This window comes from Pan troglodytes, chromosome 11, assembly GCF_028858775.2.
Source record: "Pan troglodytes isolate AG18354 chromosome 11, NHGRI_mPanTro3-v2.0_pri, whole genome shotgun sequence".
NCBI classification, from domain to species: Eukaryota; Metazoa; Chordata; class Mammalia; order Primates; family Hominidae; genus Pan; species Pan troglodytes.
In genome coordinates, this window is record NC_072409.2 from 11,122,862 (window position 1) to 11,147,684 (window position 24,823).

The window sequence follows — 24,823 nt, forward strand, 5'->3', positions numbered from 1 at the left end:
AATGGCCACAGGAACTCATAGGCCTGGCACCATCTTCCAATCAACCCATGAGCAACAGTCCAAATCCCAGTCAGCGAAGAAGAGTTCGTTGTAATTCAAAGCTTAACATAATCTCAGGCTGATATATTGTGGACTCTTTTAGACACAGAAATGAAAATTATAGGCAATTTATACTAAAAGCTCATTTTCCCCAATTCCTAAAGATATTCAATCTGAAGAAGTCACAAAACAGATGTGAAAAAAAAAAAAAAAAAAAGCAAGCCCAAGCCAAGCAAGCAGTAGCTGGTACAAATGTGCAATCTACCATCTCCAACTTTAAACCGAATTAATTCTGATCTGGTGGAAATGATAAATAGCAGCTTCCACAGGGAAGGGAGGAAGACAGAGGAACAGGGGCAGGGAGGCGTAAACAGGGACTCAATCATATTTTTAATGCTTTTCTTCCTTAAATTGGGTAGTGGTTTTTTTTTTCTTTCTTTTTTTGAGACAGAGTCTTACTCTGTCACCCAGGCTGGAGTGCAGTGGCGTGATCTCAGCTCACTGCAACCTCCACCTCCCTGGTTCAAGCAATTCCCCTGCCTCAGCCTCCTGAGTAGCTGGGATTACAAGCATATGCCACCATGCCTGGCTAATTTTTTTTGTATTTTTAGTAGAGATGGGGTTTCACCATGTTGGCCAGACTGGTCTCGAACTCCTGACCTCAGGCAATCCACCTGCCTCAGCCTCCCAAAGTGCTGGGATTACAGGCGTGAGCCACCATGCCCGGCCGGTAGTGGTTTTGTAGGTCTTCATTATGTTATTCCCTATACTTTTTTTTGTATACCTGAAGTATTTCATAATAAACACAAAATCAAATGTTGGAAGAGAATCGACCTCTACAAGGTTGGTTGACCCACCACTAGATGAAGAAATTCTTGGTGGTCAATTAAGGGTAGACAAGGGACAAAGATATTTAAAGCACACTGGCCAATGGGTCAGAGGCAGGAAGTCAAGGCGATTGCCAGGATTCAGGATAGCTGGATCTGAGAGTATTAAAAATCTGAAAATCCAAGTTCTAAGGCTGTGCATCCGAACATTTTTCTGTCCCCAACACACCTGAGATGCACACTCATCACTAACAGTGGTTTTCTATACAGGAAGAGAGAGGACACTCCCAAACTGACCCCTCCACCTGGAACTCTTCCACAGTTCCGGGGATGACTGGCTCTCTCCCATCACGTAGGTTTCAGCTCAAGTGTCAATTTCCAGAGTGGCCTTTCCTGATCTCCCCATATAAAGCCACCCTCCTTCCTGCTATTATTCTCCATCAGAGAACCTTGTTTATTCTCCTCGAAGCACTATTTACACTCTGTAAATCTTTTATTGAACTTGCGTATCTGTTTCTACCACTAGAACCTGAGTCCTGTGCAGGAGAAATCATACACTGTTTTCTTTCCATTGAATCCCCAGTGTTGACCATAGTACATTGGAAAAGATTAATAAATATTCATGACATAAGTGACTGTATGCATAATAAATGAGAAAAGAAACTTTGTCAGAAACAACTTATTTTTCATACGATGTCTCCAAATGATCACTGCTTCCTTACAAACTAGCATTTGATAAATTTCTTAGAATGTTTCCAGGGACCTCTATTCACTTTAGGGTTTTATGGTTTATAACTTTTCTTTCTCTGTTTTCGAAGTGATGACAGTAAGCACATGTCTCAAGGGTCCCTTAAAAAGCACCTACAGTAATTTGGGGTCTGACATATGATCCTCTTAGAATAATAGTGCAGGAACTATACAGTAGTGGTTCTCAAACTTGACTAGGCATCAGAATCACCTGAAGGGCTTGTTAAACTAAAGATTGCTGGGTTCCACCCCAGGAGTTTTCAATTCAGCAGGTTTGGGATAGGGCCTGATAATTTGCATTTCTAACAAGTTCCGAGGTGATGCTGATACTGCTGGCCTAGGGCCCCCACTTTGAGAACCACTAGACTAAAGAAAAAACCAAGAGGCTGTCAGGAGGCCCAGGATCGGGTCCAGCTGAGCTGACAGCTAGCAAGAAGGACTAGGTCAATGACCATAACTCTGAGCCATAAACTGACAGCCTGCTAAAACCAGAAAGGACCCTGTAGTCCACTGAGTCCATGCTTTTATTTTAAGACAGGACAGGGAAGCTCAGGGAAGACGAGGACTTGCGCGTGGCTGGAACTAAGTGAACGGTAGGACCGGAGCTGGAACTTGGGTCTTCTGACTTTTGATCCAGCATTCTTTCCAATATCATGGCATAATCTTCTCTGAAAAGTTTCAAGTGAAACTGAGATGTACAAGCAGAGATGGGGCCTACTACCACCTGATCACTGGCCAATGCTTTTAAAAGGTTTTATAGGATTGCTCTGAGACTGGCACCATGCTACCATAGCCCTGCTGAGGACCTCTTCTGCTTCAGGTGGAGACTCCAGAAAGACTGGTTTTGCAAGGTCCTGTCAAGTCTTCATCACAAGTTATTAGGGTCAGACAAGAGCAAAGTCTGTAAAGCAGCAAGGGTTGCATGATGGGGGTCTTTTAAGTACCTGTGCACCCAAGGGTGTAGGATCTTCAAGGTAGGGAGATCATGTGTCCAAGTTTGCCAAGACAGCCCTAGCTTATATCTGTTTTATCTGTTGTCCTGATGTTATTAGTAATTACTCTCAAAGGGTCCCAGTTTAAATGATAAATTATATGAAATCCTCCTGTTTCAGGTGGAGATTCCAGAAAGACTGGAAGTACTTGTTAAGTACTTGAACCTACTTATACAGCCTCATTTAGGTAATATGGTGTCCAGGACTTCCCAAATTATGTCCATGACTAACAGTTTTCACCTATCTCCAGAAATCAAGGTATGGCTCATTATAATGAGGTATTTCATATTTTAGGAGGGGATAGTTTGATCTGGTGCAAGTGGACTGTCACAGATAATATTTTAACCAGCCATTCAGAGCTCTCAAGGTCTCAAGGCCAGACCTGGGTCCCTGGAGGGAGGTGCTGCTGGAGGGAATTCACAGGTACTGGTTTTCTCAGGATGTAAGTCTTGCTCAGACATTCAACATACAGATAAGGTCACATCTGTCATTCCTGCTTGGATGGAATTTAAATTTTCTAAGTTCTAAACTTTACAAGACAAAACTCAACCTGATTACAAACCAACAGGCAGTCACATTCTTGGAAATCAGTAGTATGCTATGAATTATAGTTCTTCTGAGAAAAACAAACTATGGGGGGAAACTAAAGTCCCAATGATTCCAGAAGAATTTTTTGGACCTGAGAAATGATGGCCTTATTCAAAATGAGACACCCCTGGTTCCTTGTTACTCTTGTTTAGGCAACGCCTCCATATTTCTAGGGTTCCACAGGTTCCTACACATCTTTCCTCTCTCCATGTGTAGTACAGCTTGGGATGCCATGTTCTCTTGTGGGGGTGCCTCTCTATGCAGCAAACAAAACATGGGTTTCAGGACACTGACATCATTTTACCAAAGTGCTAACCTTTCGGGAGCCTCACTAGTATTCTTTATTGGATTACCTGCCCATCTTTGCAGCTAATAGTTTACCACTAGAATAGGCTGGAATTGGGATAAATGCTCCCAATTTATCCCAGTTGAGAAGCAGCAGGATTAAATAGAGTGCCTCGCCACACAGCTCTCAGAGAAGCTCTGGAGGATCATGGCCATTGTTCACACTCCAAGATGTCATGACAAGTGACTAGTGTTGTCTCAAGCTAATATCCCCCTAATAAGGAAATAAAATTGAAAAATAAAGAGATCAGCAACTTATTTTTCACAACTTGGGAGTTTCAAAAAAAGCAGAGGAGGATGCAATGAACAGTGAACAGGCGTTCTTTCAGGGTCCAGCCCCTGAAAAAGTGGTGAAGTCGGGGCAGGGGAAGTAAGTGTTCACATTTCCCATCAGTGCATTCTCTCTATTGTTTGTTTGTTACAACAGGCATGTGCATGCACTCAGTGGGTGCTCAATAAATATCTGTGGATTAATGAACAGAGTAATTTTGAGATATAAAAGCTATATATAATCCTAATTTTATATAAAATGTAACAAACATATATACCAAAATGTTAATAGCTGTCGTCTTTGTGACTGCAGGTGATTTTTTCCTTTTATCTTTTGTGTATTTCTTTTTCAAATTTTTACCAGAAATGTGATTTTTTTACTTTTTGCCTTTTACAAATTACACGTGAAGTCCATAAATTCTCCTGCAACAAGCATGAATCTAAGATGGACAAAATACGGATAAAAATGTAGTCAGGCATGGTGGTATGAGCCTGAAGTTCCAGCTACTCAGGAGGCTGAGCCGGGAGGATCACTTGAACCCAGGAGTTGGAAGTCAGCGTGGGCAATATAGCGAGACCCTCTCTTAAAAAATAAAAAAAGCAAGCATCTCCCTTTGCCTGCTCTCTGCTGCATCCCACCCCAGTTCCACTGTCCTGCCAAAAGTAACTCCCGCCAACAATTTGGGGTGCATCCTTTCAGCCCCTTCTTTGTATTTACATCCACATGTTCAAGAATCAACTGAGGTGTCCCTGCCTCAGAGAAAACTTCTCTGTTCAATGTAAAAAACCTATCCCCTCACCACACGCCCCACCTCTGTGCATTACTTTCTTCACAGCTCTTGGGGTTACTGGTCTTACCATGTTTCTGTTTGTTTGTTTACTTGTTTAGCTTGTCTTACCCCACCAGACTGTAAGCTCCTTGAAGAAGGGACCTTTCTTGCTCACTGATGTATCCGCAACGCCTCAAACAGTACATGGTACATGCACGGTAGGAGCTCAATAAGTATGTGTTGAATCAATGAATGAATGAATATACATAAAAATATTTGTTTATAAAAACATAATTGGGATTATACGTAAATAATGTCCTGTGAGTTGCTTTTTTCAGTAAATACTATGTGATGGCAATCTTTCCATGCCAATAAGTAAAGGTCTATGTCTTGGTCTATTTGGGCTGCTATAACAAAATACCATAGACTGGGTGGCTTAAAAATAACAGAAATTTATTTCTCACAATTCTGGAGGCTGGGAGGTCCAATATCAAGGCAGTGGAAGATTTGGTGTCTGGGGCGGGGCATATTCTGGGTTCACAGATGGTGGCTTCTTGCTACATGCCCATGTGGTGAAAGGGGCAAACAAGCTCCCTTGTTTATAAGGGCACTAATCCCATTCACAAGGGCTCCCCCCTCATGACCTAATTACTTCCCAAGGCCCCACCTCCTAATACCACCACATTGGTACGCAGGCTTTAACATATGAATTTTGGGGGGACACAAGCATTCAGACCATAGTACTCTATCTCACTCTTGCACTATGGGTGCATAGTAGGTGTATTATACATTAGTATTATATATTAGGTGTATTATATATTAGTAGTTATATTTATGGGGTACATGAGATGTTTTGATACAGGCATGCAATGTGTAATAATCACATCATGGGGAACGGGGTATCCATCCTCTCAAGCATTTATCCTTTGTGTTACTACCTTATTTTTTCTAATGGCATCATAGCATTTCATAATATATTCATTCAATCAATCAATCATCAATCAATCAATCACTTGTTCAACCAACAAATACTCTATACCTTCTATTTTTACTGTTCTAGGATCTGGGAACACAAAATTAAAGAAGTCTCTGTTCTCATGGTGCTTATAGTCTCCGCTCTCATGGTGCTTTTATTCTCATGGGGGAGACAGATAATAAGCACACAAATGAAAATACCAGCATTAAGAAAAATCAAAGAGGCTAAGGGTGAGAGGCAGGGTGTACTATTCTAGACAGAGTGGTCAGGGAAGGTCTCTCTGAGGAGAGGTCCTGATTAAGTGAGGACATCTGGGGGACAAGCATCCCCAGCAGTGGGAACTATAGGCTCTTTCTGAGGAGATGGAAGAATAAGGAATTCAGTATGTTTAGTGTGGAGCTGACGATTGGAGAGGTAGAGGGGCCAGATCATGCAGGCTCCAGCAGGCCAGGGTCAGGATCTGGGGCTTCCCTTTGAACAGCACAGGAAACCTTTAGAGTTTTGAGCAGAGAGATGACCCGATTCCACATGTTTCAAAAGGACAACTGGCTACTATCTGGAAACCAGAAGAGAGGGTGAGAGTGGAAGCCAGGAAAAGAGTTAGGAGAGTCTGCAGAGCCCAGGCAAGAGAGGATGGGGTGGCATCCCCACACCAGAGTGGTTGTGGTAGAAGTGTTGAGAAGTGTTTGGATTAGGGATATTTTATGAAGAGGTGTCACCAGGATGTGCTGATAGGTTAGATATAGGATGAGAGAGAAAGACATGGATTAAGGATTTTTCCAAGTTTGGCCTGAGCAGCAAGACAAAAGATACTGCTATTTACTGAGAGGGATAAGATACATAAACCATAATTTATTTACTCCATTGCCTATTGATAATATTTTAGATATTTCCCTATGTTAGTTATATACTTAGAAAATCCAATATATTTATATTTTTAATGGGGGCAACAGGGAATGGCAACATGCAAATAAATTCAGCATTTTTTATATTAAGAGCATCCTAATAAAGCATACACACCCTACTTTAATGAAAATTAAAACCTCATTACTCACCCTGATCATAAGCTTAACACATTAAATGTTTCCAAGCAGATTTAAGTAGTTTGTTTTCATAGCTTTATAGCTAGATGCATAGAAAATTCTAAAATATACCTTAAAAATACATGCCAGTAAGTTCTTTCCACACAATGTGTCCCACTGTGCAAATCTACATGGAGATTTGGCTGAAAGCAAAGGCTGGGTTCACAGTGAAAGGAGAAATATATTTACAAACATGGAAGCAGAGCAGGTGCAAATATCTCCATAGAATTACTCACCTCTTGTTCTTCAAGAACCAGCAAGTCCTGTCAAATAAAGTTTTAAAAGTTACATCCAGGCATAACAGTAATTATTTCATTTTGACTTGCTGTGAAAGCCAAGCTTTGGTTTGCTCACACTGACATTTTGAAAATAATTTTAAAAGTTGGTTATAGGAGCTTTGTTTGGGGGAAAAACCCAACTATGACAAAGGTGGGTGCCATGAGTCTTGGATCTTTTTCCCCTATAAGACCATCTCGTAAGAGCAGCATGGAGCAGCAAACCTAAACAATCCTTTGAATCCCTGCTGTCGCATTCTTAACTGTGTTTGGGCATAAGTCATTTAATCTATTTGGGTCTCTCCTTCCTTCTGTCTTAACCCCTGTGAAGATCACTGTCAGCGTGTGTGGAAGACCTGGTACACAACGGAGATTTAATCAACTTAAATTACTTTCCTTTTCATTCTTAGTCACCCCATATAAAAGTTTGTAAACTTATTACAAGGAAGTCCCATCTTTTCCAGAACTTCTAAAAAAGTAGATTCTAGTTGATAAGCGGACACCAAAGCCAAGGCTCTGACAGGGACCCTGTGGCTGAACGGAGGGGGAAGGAATGGCCCAGGTGAGCCATGGGGACAGTGCAGAGGCGACGAGGGTCAGGATGGAGGCACGGAGGCTTTTCTGGCCCAAGACTCTCTGGGGAAGAGCTGTGTCAACTGGAGACACGGCAATTCTGAAAGAACTGTAAGAGGCATACAAACCTCCATTTTATTTAACAGAAAGCCTCTTTCATTCAGAACTCAGCCATCTTTATTATTTTATTCTTTCTTTTTTTGTTTTTTTAAAGAGACAGGGTCTGGCTCTGTCCCCCAGGCTGGAGCACAGTGGTGCGACCTTGGCTCATTGCAGCCTCGACCTCATGAGCTCAAGCAATCCTCCCACCTCAGCTTCCCAAGTAGCTGGGACTATGGGTGTGTACCATCATACCCAGCTATTTTTTTGTATTATTTGTAGAGATGGGGTTCCACTATATTGCCCAGACTGGTCTCCAATTCCTGGGCTCAAGCAATCCTCCTGCTTCAGCCTCCCAAAGTGCTGGGATTACAAGTGTGAGCCACCACGCCTGGCTGTATTATTTCTGAATTCCGGGAAAAAATAAAATTATGTTACACATTTTTTACATTGGGACATTATGTTTGCATGTCACTGTGTATGTCATTACAAAATTCTCTCTTTCCATGGTTTACTTTGATCTTCCTCAACACCTTGTGGTTTTTATTAATTTTTTTATTTTTAATTTTTATGGGTACATCAGTAGGTGTATATATATATATTTATGGGGGGTGCAGTTTAATTGTTCCTGAATCACAGGTGGAGGAATTGGATCCCCAGTTAAGGTCATGTGGCCTGTAAGTGTCAGCTCTGAATCTCATGCCCAGTCCTTTTAACACCCACGCCAGTGCTCCTTCCTTGCTAACTGTGGTGAATAAGAAAAGGGTCGCACCTCTCAGCTTCTCAATTGCCACTAGCCCTGCAAGCATTAGGACTGGGATGTTTTGCAACCAGTCTCTGGCCTGGTAATAGAGGCTGCTCCTCAGTGGGCTAGGCTGAAGGAATCAGAGCCTTGCAACAGGAGTCCCGGCTGAGCTCAGGGCTAGAGTCTCAACACTCAGCTGTAGAGGCAGGAGGGATGTCATAGGCTGTCAGGTTACATTTATGTTGCAGTTTCTTTATTTTGGATTACATTTGTTCAGAAGCGAATAGTCCTGCAATTTGCCCTGGTTTGCCAATGTCCCACTTAACATAATTCAGATTTTTAAAATATTCTTGTTCCTGAATTTGTGAGCATCGGAAGTCCTCTTTTTTGCTGCTTTCTAGTGTGTAATTTTAGCCCAGAAAGTATAATTTTGGCTAGTAATGGTGTTTCTCAATACAGTCCTACTGGCATTACTTTTGATGTATGCATGATTCTAATCATTAGTTTGAGGCTGACACTGATTTTTTTCATATATATGAGATTTGGGAGAGTGATTTTACATACACTTTTTAAACCTAGAAGTGTTTTAAAAATCAAATTTAGCTCTACAGGTTTTTATAAAATACCTGGTCATTTAGGAAACATATCGCAACTATCTGGAAACAAACTTGATGGGTAGGAGTGGGAAGAAACACACAGATACCCTTTTTTCTCTATCCATTTAAAGCTAGCTTAATCACACATTGCTTCTGGATTTTGGTCAAGGAAAATGTTACTACAGTATAGCAGCCAGAAACAGACAAATAACATTTAAAAACAGCACCAGCCACCTTCCCTTTTTGTGGAAAGATGCCTTCTTTACAACACAGTTGGTTTACTTTCTGTTTACTCTCTGGCTCCTACCATTTTTAAGAACTCTTTCCTCTCTACCTAAAGCCTGTTGCTCAACTGTTCCTAAGGGAAATCTACAGAAATGTGATGACAGCCTTCACCCTGCATCTCTGAGCCTCATACACATGTGCAAATTCACACACACATGCACACTCACACACACAGAGGACAAGGGGAAAGTTCACAAATGGTTCCTTTTGTTAAGGGGAAAAAAGCCGAAATACAAATGTAGGAAAGCATAAAAGTACCTTTTGTTTGGTAAAAACAGGCACAGAGTTGTGATATAAATAGGCAGAATGCTGCTATATCTTTTTTTTTTTTCTTTTCCTCTCCTAGAAAAATCAGACAGGGATGACTGAGCGGAGGTGAGCTCTGCCGAGGGAACTGGCTCAGTAGCAAGAGGCAGAAAGAAGCATCACAGAGCTCTGGCTCTGTGGGTTTTGGGGCTCCGTGTCTGGGAAGCAGAGTTGGTGTGGGGGATCAGACCAAGGCTTAAAGAAGGATTAGGAATAATAACCTGTGTGAGTGAAGTAATAAGGACACATGGGTACTGACATATTTATAATTCTAGTTTGTTTTAAAATTTGCTATAAAGTATCACTTGTAATAAGCCTGGATGGCTTAAAGTCGCTTACAGTTTAACCTAACATACCCATTTTTGCCTGAGTTCCGTCTGGGGTTGAGGCTGGATGTAAATACTATTTTAAAAATTACATCAAAACAAAAGATATGAGAATTCACAACTCTCTATATTTGGGGTAAGCCAAGAGTTGATAACCTTATTTTAAAAGCTAACCGTATTTTAAAGATATACAAGCAAAGATTGTTCATGTTCCAATCAATCCTCCTCTTGCTATTTACCTAAAAGCAAATTTGAGCATGATGCTCCCTGCTTAAAGGTTCTACTGGCTCCCTGCTGCCTCCTGGATAGAATTCTAGCCTGCCTCTCCAGCCTCCTCTCTTGTCACCCATCCCTGGCGTACCCAACTACTTCAATCTCAGCTTCACACATGACAGGCACTCTACTAGTGATGGCTGTGTTTGTAAGTTTCAAAGCTAAATTGGTTATAACTACAAGACAAAAGTTTGGTTGACATTTTTCTGATAAACCATCACCTAAATTATGACTAAATTTTTTCTCTCCTAAGGCAGATTGTTTTCCCTTAACAGTAAGACCTAAGAAAACAGGAATGGCTTTCTGGATACCTTTTATCCTCGATGGTAGCCAGCGCAGTCTACTACATGAGTAAGAGCTCAATCGACCACGTTTTGTATTTATTAATTTTTTAAAAATCTCTTTAACATTCCAGGCTGGGCGTGGTGGCTCACGCCTGTAATCTCAGCACCTTTGGGAGCCTGAGGCAGGTGGATCACCTGAGGTCAGGAGTTTGAGACCAGCTAACATGGTGAAACCCCATCTCTACTAAATTAGCTGGGCACGGTGGCAGGTACCTGTAATCCCAGCTACTAGAGGCTGAGGCAGGAGAATCGCTTGAACCCAGGAGGCGGAGGTTGCAGTGAGCTGAGATCGCACCACTGCACTCTAGCCTGGGCCACAAGAGCGAAACTCCGTTTCGATAAAAAAAAAAATTCTTTAATGTTCCACACAATTCTATATTACTCAGTAAAAAGGGTAGCTTTTAAGTCAGTAAGATTTTTCTGAATGTACACCCTATTGGTTCGTGGATTGAGGACAGTTCTGCGGTTCTCAGGAGTGGCTATGCATTAGAATCACTTGAGGAACTTCTGAAAAACTCAGATACCCAGGCCCTACCATACACCCATCAAATCAGAATCTTAGGTGTGAGGTTCTCCCGTGATGATTTTTTTAAAGTTGCATAGGTGATTTGGCTTTGTATCCTAGGCTAAGGATTATGATGACCTGTCAGTTCTATCCTAACACTGTAATCAATTTTGTACAATTATGAAGCATAAAATTTTCTGTTACCTTTTGTATTTCAGGATGAAAAATTTCCCTGGGGCCTTTCTCAAATTTGTCCAGATTCATGGCACTGAAATAGAATGGACAGGATGAGCTGCAGCATCAGAGAAGCTAAAAAGGAGCTTCTAGAAAATCACAGCTGTTTTCCCTAAAGAGCCTGATACTCAGAAGATACAAATCAACAAATGAGTGATCAATGAACAAACAGATGAAAGTAACCAACACCACATGTACTTGACTTATATAACTGGCTCCTAGTGATACTCATAAGAGAGGGAGAGAGAAATCAGGAACATCTGTTTCAGGTAACCTTGGCTATTCTTCTAGGTTCTTATTTTTATTTACTAAAAGTAATGAATGTAATTAAGATTTAACTGAAATTTCTATGCCATATAGGGCAAAAGACCATCCTTAACAAGACTTTTTAAAATGTTTTACTTTGGACAAGCAACGTAAATTCCCTTGAACCTAAGTTCCTATAGAGGTAAAACAAGGAGATTGAAATAGATCTCTAGAGTTCCTTTCAGCTAATATTCCAATATTTATAAGTGAAAGTTAAAAATAATAACGAACTTCTAGACTACTTACAATACACCAGACACTGTAATAAATGCTTTTCATGAATTTTCTCATTTAGTCCTTATGAGGCAAGTACTATTTTAGCCCCAGGAAATTGAAGCTCAGAAGTTAAATAACAGGAAAAAGATCTGGTAAAAAGCAGAGCCAGGACTTGAATCTAGGCTTATGTGACTCTGTAGTATTTATATTTTAATTTCCTTTTAAGTTTTCAAGTTCATTCTTGTAACAAAAGAAGATAAAATCTTTTCTCTGCTGGCAGCAACTGTAGAATGTGTAGTTTGTCATATCTTTAAAACCTTGCTGTACCTTGCTCCAGCTATGAGGGTATACTGAAAAGCTAAGACTTGCTCATAAACTAAATGAAATTATAACAAATGAAATGCCTAGTTTTTAAACGTTCTTAAAGAAGAAAGGAGCTAGAGTAAACTTCTTTTTAGAAAAAAGAATTCACAGAAATCTTAAACCAGTATAATTTAAGGTATTACTCTCCAAGCAAATTAAGATTTATAGTTCCTTGAAAGCAGCAGGATATTTCTGTGCTCAGCAAAAATGTTAGCCTCTTGGTGGAGAGGCTTAACTCAGGCTTTAGAACTGCTCAGAAGAAAAATCAGAAGACACAGAGCAGACAGGAAAAGGTCTGCAATCTGGAGACCAAACTAAGCTTGAAAGTGGGATATAACATTTTTCATTTCTTAATCTTGGTTCCTTTTTTTTTTTTATTTTTTTGAGACACAGTCTCACTCTGTCACCCAGGTTAGAGTGCAATAGCATGGTCTCAGCTCACTGCACCCTCCACCTCCCAGGTTCAAGCAATTCTCCCACCTCAGCCTCCCGAGTAGCTGAGACTACAGGTGTGTGCCACCACACCTGGCTAATTTTTGTATTTTAGTAGAGACGGGGTTTCACTATATTGGCCAGGCTGGTCTCGAACTCCTGACCTCATGATCTGCCTGACTTGGCCTCCCAAAGTGCTGAGATTACAGGCGTGCACCATTGCGCCCGGCCTTGGTGCCTTTCAGTCAGCCAGATGCAATCCCCAACAGATAGAGTCAAGTTTGTCACTGTAAGAGCCATTTTGGTAAGGATGAGTTGTAGCTATTAGGTGTCACCTGGGAACACTGGAAACACATCTACCACCATGTAGCTGCAGACGAATAAAGAGGAAATCACTAGGGCTCTGAGATAAGCTTTGCCCTTCATACGATAGGGCATTAATGGTTAAACAGCCCAAGCTCTGGAGTCACATGGACTCCAGCTCCGTGATTTACCAGCTGTGAGATCTTTGTCAGATCCCTTCACTTCTCTGAGGCTCCAATTCCTGATAAGTGGAGTGGAGATAATAATAGATCTACTTCATGGAGCTAAAGATTGACTCAGAGAACACTCATAAAGCATTCAGCACAGTGCCTGACAAACAGAAGCTACCATAGCTATGATGTAACATCTTAGCTGGTAACAAAGCAACAGGCTGGATCCAAGTGGCGGCATTCCCTAGGGGAGGCTGCCACCTAAGCATGGGAGAGAGATGAGAGGGAGGTGGGAGGGTGGGGGCACGAGAGGTGGCTGAGCAGGAAGCAGCCAGATGTTCCATCCATTTAACGTTCTGTCTGACGAAGAATAAGTACATTCTTTGCTGACATCTGGGTTTCTATTTCAAGGTAGAAAAATGGAAGGAAAAATATTTCTTGATTATAAAACTAAAGTATCTGAGTGCATGCAAGAAAAAAGAAGCTGGCAACTAATGCAGTAAGGAGAGATGCCTAAGAGCAATGCTCAAAATCAGTTGGACCTGGACTCAGGCCTTGGTTCCACTACACACTTGCTATATGATCTTGGCTTTCTCTCTCTGAACCTCCATTTCATCTATAAAATGGCACAGTCACAGCACCTGCCCTACAGGGTTGCTGTGATGATGACACGAGGTGATGCACGTCATGTCAAGTGCTTAGCAAAACATCTTACACACAGTCAAGGCTCAAGACAATGGAAAGGTAACATCAGAATGATCACAGGCAAAAACAGTGTATAAAGGGCTCCAAATCCATGTGTGGGGTTTCTACCCATTAGAACTCACCTTAAGATGGACTTCACAGAAAGAGTTTTTGTGGGACTGTAGGGAAGGCATATTTTCTGGGTACCCTGGAAAAGTCCAAACATCAAATCAGTGACAAGTTCTACAACTTCCTTCTCCAAAAGAGCCTCTCAGGTCATTCAAAAGAAAGCCATGCCCAGTCTTTCTTCTTTCTCCTCAAGGGGAATGTATATGAATAAACACATTCTATGACTGAAAACAATCTTGCTCAGGTTTGATAGCAACTTCCAGGATCTCTCCACCCCAACATGTGTGGATTTCAGCATGGCCTTCAACATACAGGTCTTCAGTGTCTTAGGTATTATGGAGAGCACTTGAGCCATCTGAACCAGATGAGAAGGGAATTTGTTTTTTCGTTGTTGTTGTTTTGTTTTGTTTTGTTTTTGAGACAGAGTCTGGCTCTGTTGCTTAGGCTGGAGCGCAGTGGTGTGATCTCGGCTCATGCAACCTCTGCCTCCTGGGTTCAAGCGATTCTCCTGCCTCAGCCTCCCGAGTAGCTGGAATTACAGGCATGCACCACCATGCCCGGCTAATTTTTAGTAGAGATGGGGTTTTGCCATGTTGGCCAGGATGGTCTCAAACTCCTGACCTCAAGTGATCTGCCTGTCTCAGCCTCCCAAAGTGCTGGGATTACAGGCATGAGCCACCACGCCCGGCTGGGAATTTGGTCTCTGAGCCAAGCATCAAATAAGCCTCAAAGACCATAAGACAACAGTCTCCACATGTTCAATGGGACCCAAAAATAATGTCTCCCAGTCAAAAACTTTTTGAACTAGAAATCCCCTGAATCTTTCAGAGACATTTTCATAATGCACACTTTTACATTTATCTGTGTTTTCTTATTTAAAGTCTCCTTTCTCCTAAATGAGTACCAACTGTGACTCATTATAGGAATACTCAATGAATATATTTTGACTAAAAAGGAAATGAAGAATTGCCTAAGTGATTCAGTCTCACGTCCACACCACCTGGGAACAGATGAGTGCTATTCTCTTCCTAATCGTCTAAGAAGAGGTGACATAGATTTAGGATCCAAAAAGGTTCACACTACACAGTTAGCAAAAGGGATTATCATATACCACACATTTAAAACTTTCTTCCTGACTTCGATTAGTAATAAAATTGTCATCACAAACGGCTAGAGGAGGGTAAGAACATTTCTTTTAGGGAATGGGCAAAGAAATATGATTTTTCTTGTGCTATTGGGACACATCTGCCAATTCATCTGTCCAAGCTCTGAACAATGGCAAGGGAGAGGAGTTCTTTGAGCTTTCCAAGCCCATGGTCTCGTTGCATAAACAAAACTTTCATGCCTACATCCTTGGAGACCTGCTACTCTCACCCCTCTCCAGGCCAGGGAGGAGGATGTCTTTGGAGCTGAGGATGAGAAGCTGCACTAGAGAGAGCCCTTCTTATGGGTTCTCCATTAGCCAAGGAAACTGGGCTGAGCTTTTCTTTTTGTAGTTTGCGTTACAGAGATTAATTTTTTTTTCCAATTATAGATGAATATTACGATAGAAATACACGTTTTCTGATTCTACAGGTCCTTCCCATTGAAACCCGAGTTCTTCTGTGGCTTTGCTTTTTAACTGGCTCCAGCCTACACTGCATTCCCCGTCTAAGAGATGGTCTTGAATCTGCCCCTCTAGCTTAGATCCTACCTTGTCTACCTTTTCTTCTTACCCAACACTCCAAAGGCAGTTTTATTTTTATTTTTTTTGTAGCAGGCAGGGTCTCACTATGTTGCCCAGGCTGGTCTCAAACTCCTGGTCCCATGCAATCCTTCTGCCTTGACCTCCCAAAGTGCTGGGATTACAGGCATGAGCCACCCTGCCCAGCCCAAAGGCAGTTTTAAAGAGAAGCCAAGGGCAGCTTGGGGGAATGTGTGGCACAGCAGAGGGCTCCAGTGCTGCACTGGGTGACAGTGACACCTTTATGAGCTGCCTATGTGGGTGCGAAACTCAGGGCTCCTGGGATTGTGGATTTGTGTTTTTCTTCACCACAAACTGGTAAAGCTCTTCCTCATCTCCTCCCTTTTGTAGCTTCCAGAGTCAATGTTCAAGTAAAATGGTTCTGTGTTCAGGGGAAGCATCAAATGCACAGGTAGAGTCAAGTGCATGTATGTATCAGGCAACACCCAGTGAGCACAGCAAGGATGCAGAAGTGCACGTCGAAGATTACCCTGTGTAACAGGTGTGTGTGTGCAGGTGTGTGTCTACAGGGACGGATGTCTAGAAGCCTGTTGCAGTGATCATCTCTGAGTAGTTGGATTCTTTTCACTTGCTGTATTGTTTGGATATAATTTTCAAAATAAGTACAAATCATTTTTCATATTTTATTTGTGTGAGCCATTTCTGTGTATTTAGAAGAAACACAGTAGAGATATGCAAGACTGTGTAGAGTAGAGTTATATGTTTAGCTAGTTTTTTTTTTTCTCTTTCTTACTTTGATTTTGTAGAGACAGGGTCTTGCTCTGTTGCTCAGGCTGGAGTGCAGTGGTACAATCATAGCTCACTGCAGCCTTGAACTCCTGGACTCAAGCCATCCTCCTGCCTTACCCTCCCAAAGAGCTGGGATTACAGGTGTAAGCCACCATGCATGGCTAAATTTTTATTTTATTTTTTGTAGAGACAAGGTTTCGCTATGTTGACCAGGCTGGTCTTGAACTCCTGCGCTCAAGTGCTCCTCCCACCTCGACCTCCCAAAATGTTGGGATTACAGGCATGAGCCACTGTGCTGGGCCTAGCTAGTTTTCTAACAGCTTTATAACCTAGAAGATGTGTGCTGGCAGTTGGGAGAGCGAGGGTTGAATCACATATTTCTGTGGACTTCCCATAGCCTCTAGCACTAATTTCAGGCCAAGAGGGGCTTAATAACTGACCCCTTGTGCCAATGCTCAGTTTTGATTTCTCAGTTCCTCCCTCCCTTCAGCACTTCCATCAACAGCTGAGAACCCTCTCATTGTCCTTGGCACATAACTGAAGGCGAAGGGAAGAGGTGTTGGGTGAAGGCACTGGCACTTCTCATCATGCCCTGCCCCTATGCTGCCTTCACAGCAGTCCTGGGATTTAAATTCCACCTCCTTGACTTTTCTAATACCAGGTACGAGTAACCCTTGTTTGTCTCGCATTTGTTGCTCCTTCTACCTGGAACACTCTCTGATTCCCCTTCTACTCGTCAAATGACTGGCTCCCTTCCATCTTCAGGCCTCTGTTTGCTGGGCGCCGCCTCAGGAGGCTTTCCCTAAACTGTCTCATCTAAGTGGGGCTCCTGTAGCATGCTCTGTCATTCTCTGTCTTCAGAGTGCTTATCACAACTTATAATGTCATATAGACAGTATCTTTGGAAATTAAAATAAGCAAATGTGCCCCCTGCATTTGTCCCACTCTGTCTCTCCTCATATATGGTAGCCATCTCAGTGAGGATGTGATTGCTACTTCCTGGAGGAAGAAGATATGGACATTGAGAAAGTCCATTCCAGAAAAGTAGAAGAAGGGGGAAACCCACCCTCTCCTGCCTTGGAGGGAGGGAGGAAGAGGGAGGGTGAAGGAGGGGGAGGGAGGGAGGAAAGAAGGGAGGAAGGAAGGGGGGAAGGAAGAAAGGCCAGCCAAGAGGTGGATGCCAGGGCCCTTGATGCCCCCATGCCAAGTACAGGCTTTGAAGGCGTTGTGGGATGCTGTAAATCTGTCAAGGGAAGACCTGGAGGCACCTCAGAGCATTTGAACCAGAGGCCCCTTCCCGGGCATGGCCTTGCACGGGAATCTTAAGTCCAGGCAGCACCTGGTTTGAACTTGGAGAAGGGTAGCAACTCAGTGGCTGCAAATGTTAATGACCAGAAGTATGACACACACAGGCCTATGGCAATGGTCCTGCCTCCTCACATCTGACCTATAGCTCATAGCGGATGTGCCCCAGGAAGGGATGGAGAGCTTCTAAGAGATTCAGAGACTAGCGGAGACCTGGGATCAGGACAAGGAGTGACTTTACAACATGAGGCAAATAGCTGGCACTGTGGGTTTCAGGGGCAAATGCTTTCCAATGACCCAAAAGAGCCAGAGGAATCAATTATACCTCCGTGGTCACGAGTTCAGAGGTTGGATCAGTCACTCCACAACGGAAGTCAGACAGAGGGCCCATGTGGATCCACAGTTCTCTTCTGTGACCATTAGGTCTCATAAGCCCTCTCCCCATGTGCACAAATACCAACCACAAGAGGAGCAGGAGGAGGCGAAAAAATTGGAAAGGCTTGATTCTTTGCCCAAAAGAGACAAAGTCATCCCAAAGAAAATATTTAAACCAGAAGAGACTAGAATGCTGTAATTAGCAAACATAAAATAAATAAGTTTTTTTTTTTTTTTTTTTTAAAGGCCAGAAAACAGTCTCCTGGTGCAGAAAATAAGGTGCTTTGGGCAAAGGCACTGTCAACTTCTCAGAGGTAAATCACGAGAAGACTATGAGGCATGCCCTGGAAGAAACTGGCACACAGTTCCACAGCACAGGGGTTATCTCCTGAAACTGATGCATAAATTTTGCTTCAAGTGTGAGCCATATACTTACTGTTTTTCTCCAAAGAATTGCACGGTATTGAGGGACACGTTGATTGTTTTGGTCAGAAAGGGTCACGGACAAGAAGAAAGGGCTCTTCTCTGCATCGTTTCCAATGTAGTTCTGATGGACTGGAAAAGAAAGGTTTAGAACAGTGAGAATGCAACTGATCCTGCCAGTCACAGATGATAGAGGACACTGCAGGTGGTGTCCAGCCCTTCCCACATACTCAGGGAACAATAATCCCAAAGCCAGCTTGGGATGGACCCTGATCTCTCTCGGGGGATCATGTATTCCTCTTCCCCTTGCTAGTGACTGGTTCAGGAATGAACATGTGACCAAATTCTGGCCAATGAGACTGGAGAAATCTGCCAAGGAGCTTCTAGAGAGGCTTCCTCACTCCTAAATACCGCCTTCTTCTTCCTCTGGACCTGGTGGAGTCTAGAAGTGATGCCTGGAATTCCTGAAACCATCCTGTGACCCTGAACAGGGCCAGCCCAAGGGCCAAGCTGCCACACTAAGGATGGGGAAGCAGAAAAACGGAAAAGGCCTGGGTCCTTGACATTACTGGGCCTCTGAATCCCCCAACCCTGGGGCTTGCCCTGCCTCTGGGTTTTTTGTTATATCCTTTACTGTTTGTGCCAGTTTGAGTCAGGTTTTCTGTTACTGCACCTGAAGGCATCCAAACTCATGGCGCCATTTTTCTCTAAAGTCCTCACTGCTCTGAGCACTACTTGCAAGCATTTGGGAAGATGACGGTTTTCCTGCTGATTTCCTTTTTTAAAAATAACTGCTTCTATATCCCCCACACACCAATAAACTTTGCCTGGTCAAATAAAGGAACTTCTTACAATAATACACAGTCAGGTTTCTTTAAAGGCATCATTTAGGTCTGCTCACTCTCATTTCATCATTCAAGCATCATATCTACAAATGAATACATTAGCCTGAGAAGCAATTTCTCTAACTCATTTTGAATCTCAAAATAGTGATTATTCTTCCATTCTCCAAATCTTTTGTCATTAACCACACTCCTGTTTTCCACCTTTCTGTATATTTTCACTTGAGCCCTTCACTTTAAATGTACATAGCTATTAATGACTGAGCTGTTGGTATGTGCCAGGCACTGGGCTTAGTATTATTCCTGCATATCTCATTGAAACTTCCATTCAAACCTACTAGATATGCACTCGTAATATCTCCACTTTACAGAAAGGAAAACTGCGTCTCAGAGAAATGGAGAGTAGCTAGTGTAAGGTCCTTTGATTAATAATGGCAGGATCAGGATCCAAACCCATATCATGAGTGTCTTTGCCCCTGTATCCCCATTGCTCTGCACATTGCCTGGCATGTAGTAGGTGATAAATACTTGTCATGGTTGAATGTATGAATGATGCCAGAGTCTACAGTCTAATGTCTCTCTAGTTCTATACAGGCCCTGGAGCTCAGGGAACCAATTATTTCCCTCATTGCCTTGAACTAAGTATTCAAAACCCAATATAGACAGGGCAATTGCCTTGTTAGGTCTAAAGTTGTTTTTCCACCCTGGAAAATTCGTCTTATCTCTCAAATCACTTTTTCAGATGATCTAATCTTTAGCTCTCCAGGGATAAAAATGACTGTCCATAAAAAAAGGAAACTATGAGCAAAAACTCTTAGGGCTGAGACTCTGAATTGAATCTTTTAACCTACAAAGCTTACTACTGACCTTGAAGTGAAATGCCCTGATGTTAGTGTTCCTAAAATGGCTAGTTTCACTCATATAGGATACCAGAAATTATATGAACACTAACTTCCATTTTGAATACCCTTTCTTCCCTACCACCACAATAGCGTAATTACCTTGTCCTAAAAAATATTTGAAATACCATCTGGTGTGGTATTCTGGGTTCTCTAAGTGCACGTCTGTTCTTCGCCAAGTACCAGGCAGGGCAGTTGCATTCTGTAATGGAACAAAGTTGTGACATTAAGAGGCTTATTCAGAAAGTAAACATGAAGCTGGCAATGAACCAGCGGCCAAAGAACCAGAAAAATCATTGTTAAAAGCATACACCCAAGGGCTGTGGCTGCATGTTCTCATTAGAAAAGACACCCAGTCTAAATTCACATCGTGGAAGCATCCAGGAGGCCTTTGGGGTGTAGGAAAAATAACCAGTGAACCGGTGAGTTCAGCTATTCCTAAAATGGGTACCAAGTACCTCTCCTTTCTGGGCTGAAACTTCCACAGTATTTGGGAGTTGGTGCCCCCTAGAGGAACCCCCTTCTTTTTGTTACCCCTGTAACAGGCACAATTCATCTAGAATTAATCCATGTTTTGGTAGGTTTTTTCTGTTTTTTTTTTTCCCCATGCATATACATATGTATTTTTCTTAATAAGATGAAATTATATTGAATATACAGTTTTGTGGCTTGCTTTGCCAATAACTATTTTACATGTCAATAAATATAATCCTATGTTATTGGCTCTATACTCTTTTATTATATAGATACAACTAATAATACTGGACAATTAGGCTGCTTCCAATTTTTGTTATTGTAAATAAAATTTATCATCTTCTAATTCCACGTTTGCATACTTACTTGTTCAATTATTTCTTTAGGATAATTCTTAGAAGTTAAATTTCTTTGTCAAAGGGTATGTACGTTGTCGAGGATCTGCAACACAATGCCAATCTGACATCTAGGAGGACTGATACAAAATTATAGTTCCACCAGCAATGGCTGAGGGTACCATCTTCCCTATACTGTCAACATTGCCTCCTTACAATTTAATGGCAAAATGTATTTTTTTTTTTTTTTGAGACAGAGTCTTACTCTGTTGCACAGGCTGGAGTGCAGTGGTGCCATCTTGGCTCACTGCAACCTCCACCTCCTGGGCTCAAGTGATTTGCCTGTCTCAGCCTCCTGAGTAGCAGGGATCACAGGCACATGCCCCCTTGCCCGGCTAATTTTTGTATTTTTAGTAGAGATGCGGTTTACCATGTTGGCCAGGCTGGTCTCGAACTCCTGGCCTCAAGTGATTATTGGTCTCCCAAAGTGCTGGGATTACAGGTGTGAGCCACTACGCCTGGCCTGTATAACATTTAGATTGAAGCTTTTCTTCATATTTTTATTGGTCATTTACAATTATTTTTTGGGTTACCTGTTTATGTCCTTTGCCAGTTTTCTGATTATTGTATTCTTTTGTGAAATCTTTGAAATAGATTGCAAATAATTTCTTCTGATCAAATTTTTGCTTTTAAACTTGTTCTATGGTATTTTTGGCCACATAGATGTTTCAAAATGTTTACATAAGCAAATTTTTCATTTTTTTCCCTTTATGGCTTTTGCTTAATTACTATCAAAAATTCCCCCATCCCAGCATTAACGAAACTGTTTACCTCTATATTCTTTCAGATGTTTCATTTTTATAGTTCATTCCTTATCATTTATTTTGATGTATGCTCTGAAGGATCAATTTTCCCCAAATCATTTATCAATTAACTCAGTTCTACTTATTGAACACTCTATCATTCTCAATCCTTATAAGGCATTAAATTACTGTTTACAGTAAATGTCTGAATCTTGCATGGTCTGGGCTGAGACTGTGTTAGATGTCAGTTTTCCTGCATGACTGATGTCACTCTATTGCAGCTTTGTTGATATCTCCATCGTGCCACGTATGTAAGACAGACTACTGGAACATACTCTCTGACTTTGACATGCCTCTAGCGATTTACTAGATGTCTGTGGTCAGTTTCTTTATCATGCTAAAGATGTTTCCTTCAATTGGAAGTTTACAAAGAGGCTTTTCTCAGGAATGAAAATTAAATTTACCAAAAGCTTTTTTTGGGGGCAACTGTTGAGAGAACAGGTTAAATGGGGGGAATCACAGTATGTAATGTAATGAATGAATAATGAATATAGTAATAGCTCTTCTGGCATTGAAAGGTTCTTACATTTCTGGAATCCACCCTACTAGGTCATGGTATAGTATTCTTTTAATATACTGCTTGACTTTAACAAATGATTTATGTATCATATTTGTGTGATAGATCTATAGGCTTCCTTTCTATTTGTATTTCTGTCATGCTTTCAGGGTTATGTTACCTTATAAAATGAAACGGGAAGCTCTCTGTCCTTGTCATTGCTCTGGAAATACTGACATGCATTGAGAGAGTGCTAAATGCCAAGTATTAGGCTAAGCATTTTATATGCATTATCTCCAGAACCACCCATCAACCTTATGAGATAGATTCTATTTTATCCCCCTACTTTCAGATGAGGAAATTGAGACTGAGAGAGTTTAAACATGTTGCCCAAGGTTACAGAGATAATAAGTAGTGGAGCTGGAACTGAAACCAGTTCCAATTCCAGAGGTTTCTTCTTTTTTCTTTTTTTATCTTAACCATTACATCATCTTCTGTGTCCTTTTTTATGTCCTGCCTTTTAAGCCTATTAAGGAGTAAAAACGTAGGTGAAAATTTTAGTATTATTTTGCTTTTATCAGATTTTCTGGAATTTTAAAAAACTAGCTATTGCTACATACATATGAATTTTTATTTGGAAATAATTTTAAATTTATATAAAAGCTGCAAGAATAAGAGCAGTGTAAAAAAGCATGTTTACCTTTTACTTACCAGATTTACCTACTGTTAATGTTTTACCCCACTGGCTCATTTGTTCACAACCCCCAACACACACACAAACATACACACATATACAATATTTTTTCTGAACCATTTAAGACTCAGATGTAAAATAATAGGCTTCATCCCTAAATACTTCAGTGTGTATTTCGCAAGAGTAGGGCTATGTTCTTACGTAACCACAGTTGAGCTTTATCAACTTTTCTAAGTCTAACATTGATGCCATCTGTATTCTAATGTTGTCAATTGAGTCAACAATGTCATTTTAAGCATTTTCTCTCTTCAGTACAGGATCATTTCATTGTGTTTCTTTAGACTCCCTTCATCTGCAACATTTCCACTGACTCTTTGTCTTTATGACATTGACATTTTTTGACTGTCACTATTTTTTTTTTTCTTTCCAATTTGTATTTTAGGTTGAAGGGGTACATGTGCAGGCTTGTTACATGGGCAAATTGTGTGTTGCAGGGGTTTGGTAAACAGATAACTTTGTCACTCAGGTAATCAGCATAATACCCAATAGGTAATTTTTCATTCCTTACCTTCCACCCCCAAGTAGGCCCCAGTGTCTATAGTTCCCTTCTTTGTGTCTGATTTTGACATTTTTGAAGAATGCAGCATCTTCCCTCCTCATTTTGGGTTTGTCTGATGTTTCCCCAGTTAGATTCAGGGTATACAGACTTGGCTGGAATACCATGTAAGTGAGGTTTGTCCTCAGCTTATCATATTTCAAAATACCCATCTGTTCCTCAGTGGTGATGTTAATTTTGATTACCTATTCAAGATATTACCTCTTAGTTTTTACCTTTTGGTGAAAGCATATCATTGGATTTTGTTCCTTGTAGGACTTTCGCATGATTCATTATCAACAGTTATTTACTTTATAACCATGAACTACTGGCAGTATTCCTGGTCTCCAGGTCTTTCCACTATGACACTGCAGGGCATGCAGCGATGGCATGACCCACCAGCCAGCCTCAGGCATCAGCTGACCAGACACAGGGGGAGTCCAGCCAAGGAAGCTGGCCTCAGCCAGACTCCACAGTGGTTGGTGTCATGGTCCCAAGGCCTTGGATCCTACAAAGCTAGAGCAGAGCCTAGAGAGTAAACTTTTTATTTTTTTATTTTTTAGTATTTCTAAAACTTTTATTTACTTGACACATTAAAAAAAACTTGTTAGCCCTATTAGAAAACAAAGGTTAAACAAAAATCACCTGAATTTTCAAATTAACATTTTCGTGTATTGTTCCACAATTTTTCATTTGCATATACAGAGATCACAATAGGCATACCATTTGGTATCACATTTTCCCACTATGACTATTAATAAATATGTATTTACATCATAACAACTCCATGTATTCACTGCATAATTGCACATTATTGTGCTTGATCAGTTGCCTATCACAGTTATTTTTCTTTGTTCTACTAAAAGCAACACTGTCATGAACGTCTTTCTCTCTCGCCTAGAGAGTAAACTCCTAAGCTGTCATCAGGACGTTTAAACTTCTGGGGCCTCCAAGAGATGCGTGGATGGCACAGACAAGCTTCTTTCAGGTAGCAGCAACAGATCTTAGTTCTGTGCTTCTCAAATTTGTTAAAATGTGCACTCTTGGGCCCATCGTAAACTTCTTCCTTAAGATCTCTATGAGTGGGGAACCAGCAACTGTTTTACAAGTGGTTCTGATGAAAACTGAACTTTGAGAAACAATGCTCTATGCCAGTTCTAAAAGAATTCAGCACAGAGAGCGGGGCATAAACTTGGTTGGGGCAAAACAAATATAACTTTATTTTCCCTAAGTTCTAACTAAAATTTAG

At 41.3% G+C, this 24,823-nt stretch overlaps 1 protein-coding gene across 5 annotated transcripts in view; it reads right to left on the reverse strand.

The window, feature by feature from the left end:
- Nucleotides 1–24,823, reverse strand: part of GARNL3 (GTPase activating Rap/RanGAP domain like 3) — a 170,371-nt gene that overhangs the window by 61,733 nt on the left and 83,815 nt on the right. For all 5 annotated transcript variants that reach the window (XM_009457312.5, XM_054659081.2, XM_009457311.5 and 2 more), the window contains 5 exons: nucleotides 20,220–20,319; nucleotides 18,390–18,508; nucleotides 13,815–13,879; nucleotides 11,168–11,231; nucleotides 6,873–6,899 (listed from right to left, as the gene is read on the reverse strand). In XM_009457312.5, the coding sequence (XP_009455587.1) occupies nucleotides 6,873–6,899; nucleotides 11,168–11,231; nucleotides 13,815–13,879; nucleotides 18,390–18,508; nucleotides 20,220–20,319 (375 nt within the window). The remainder of the gene's footprint in view (nucleotides 1–6,872; nucleotides 6,900–11,167; nucleotides 11,232–13,814; nucleotides 13,880–18,389; nucleotides 18,509–20,219; nucleotides 20,320–24,823) is intronic.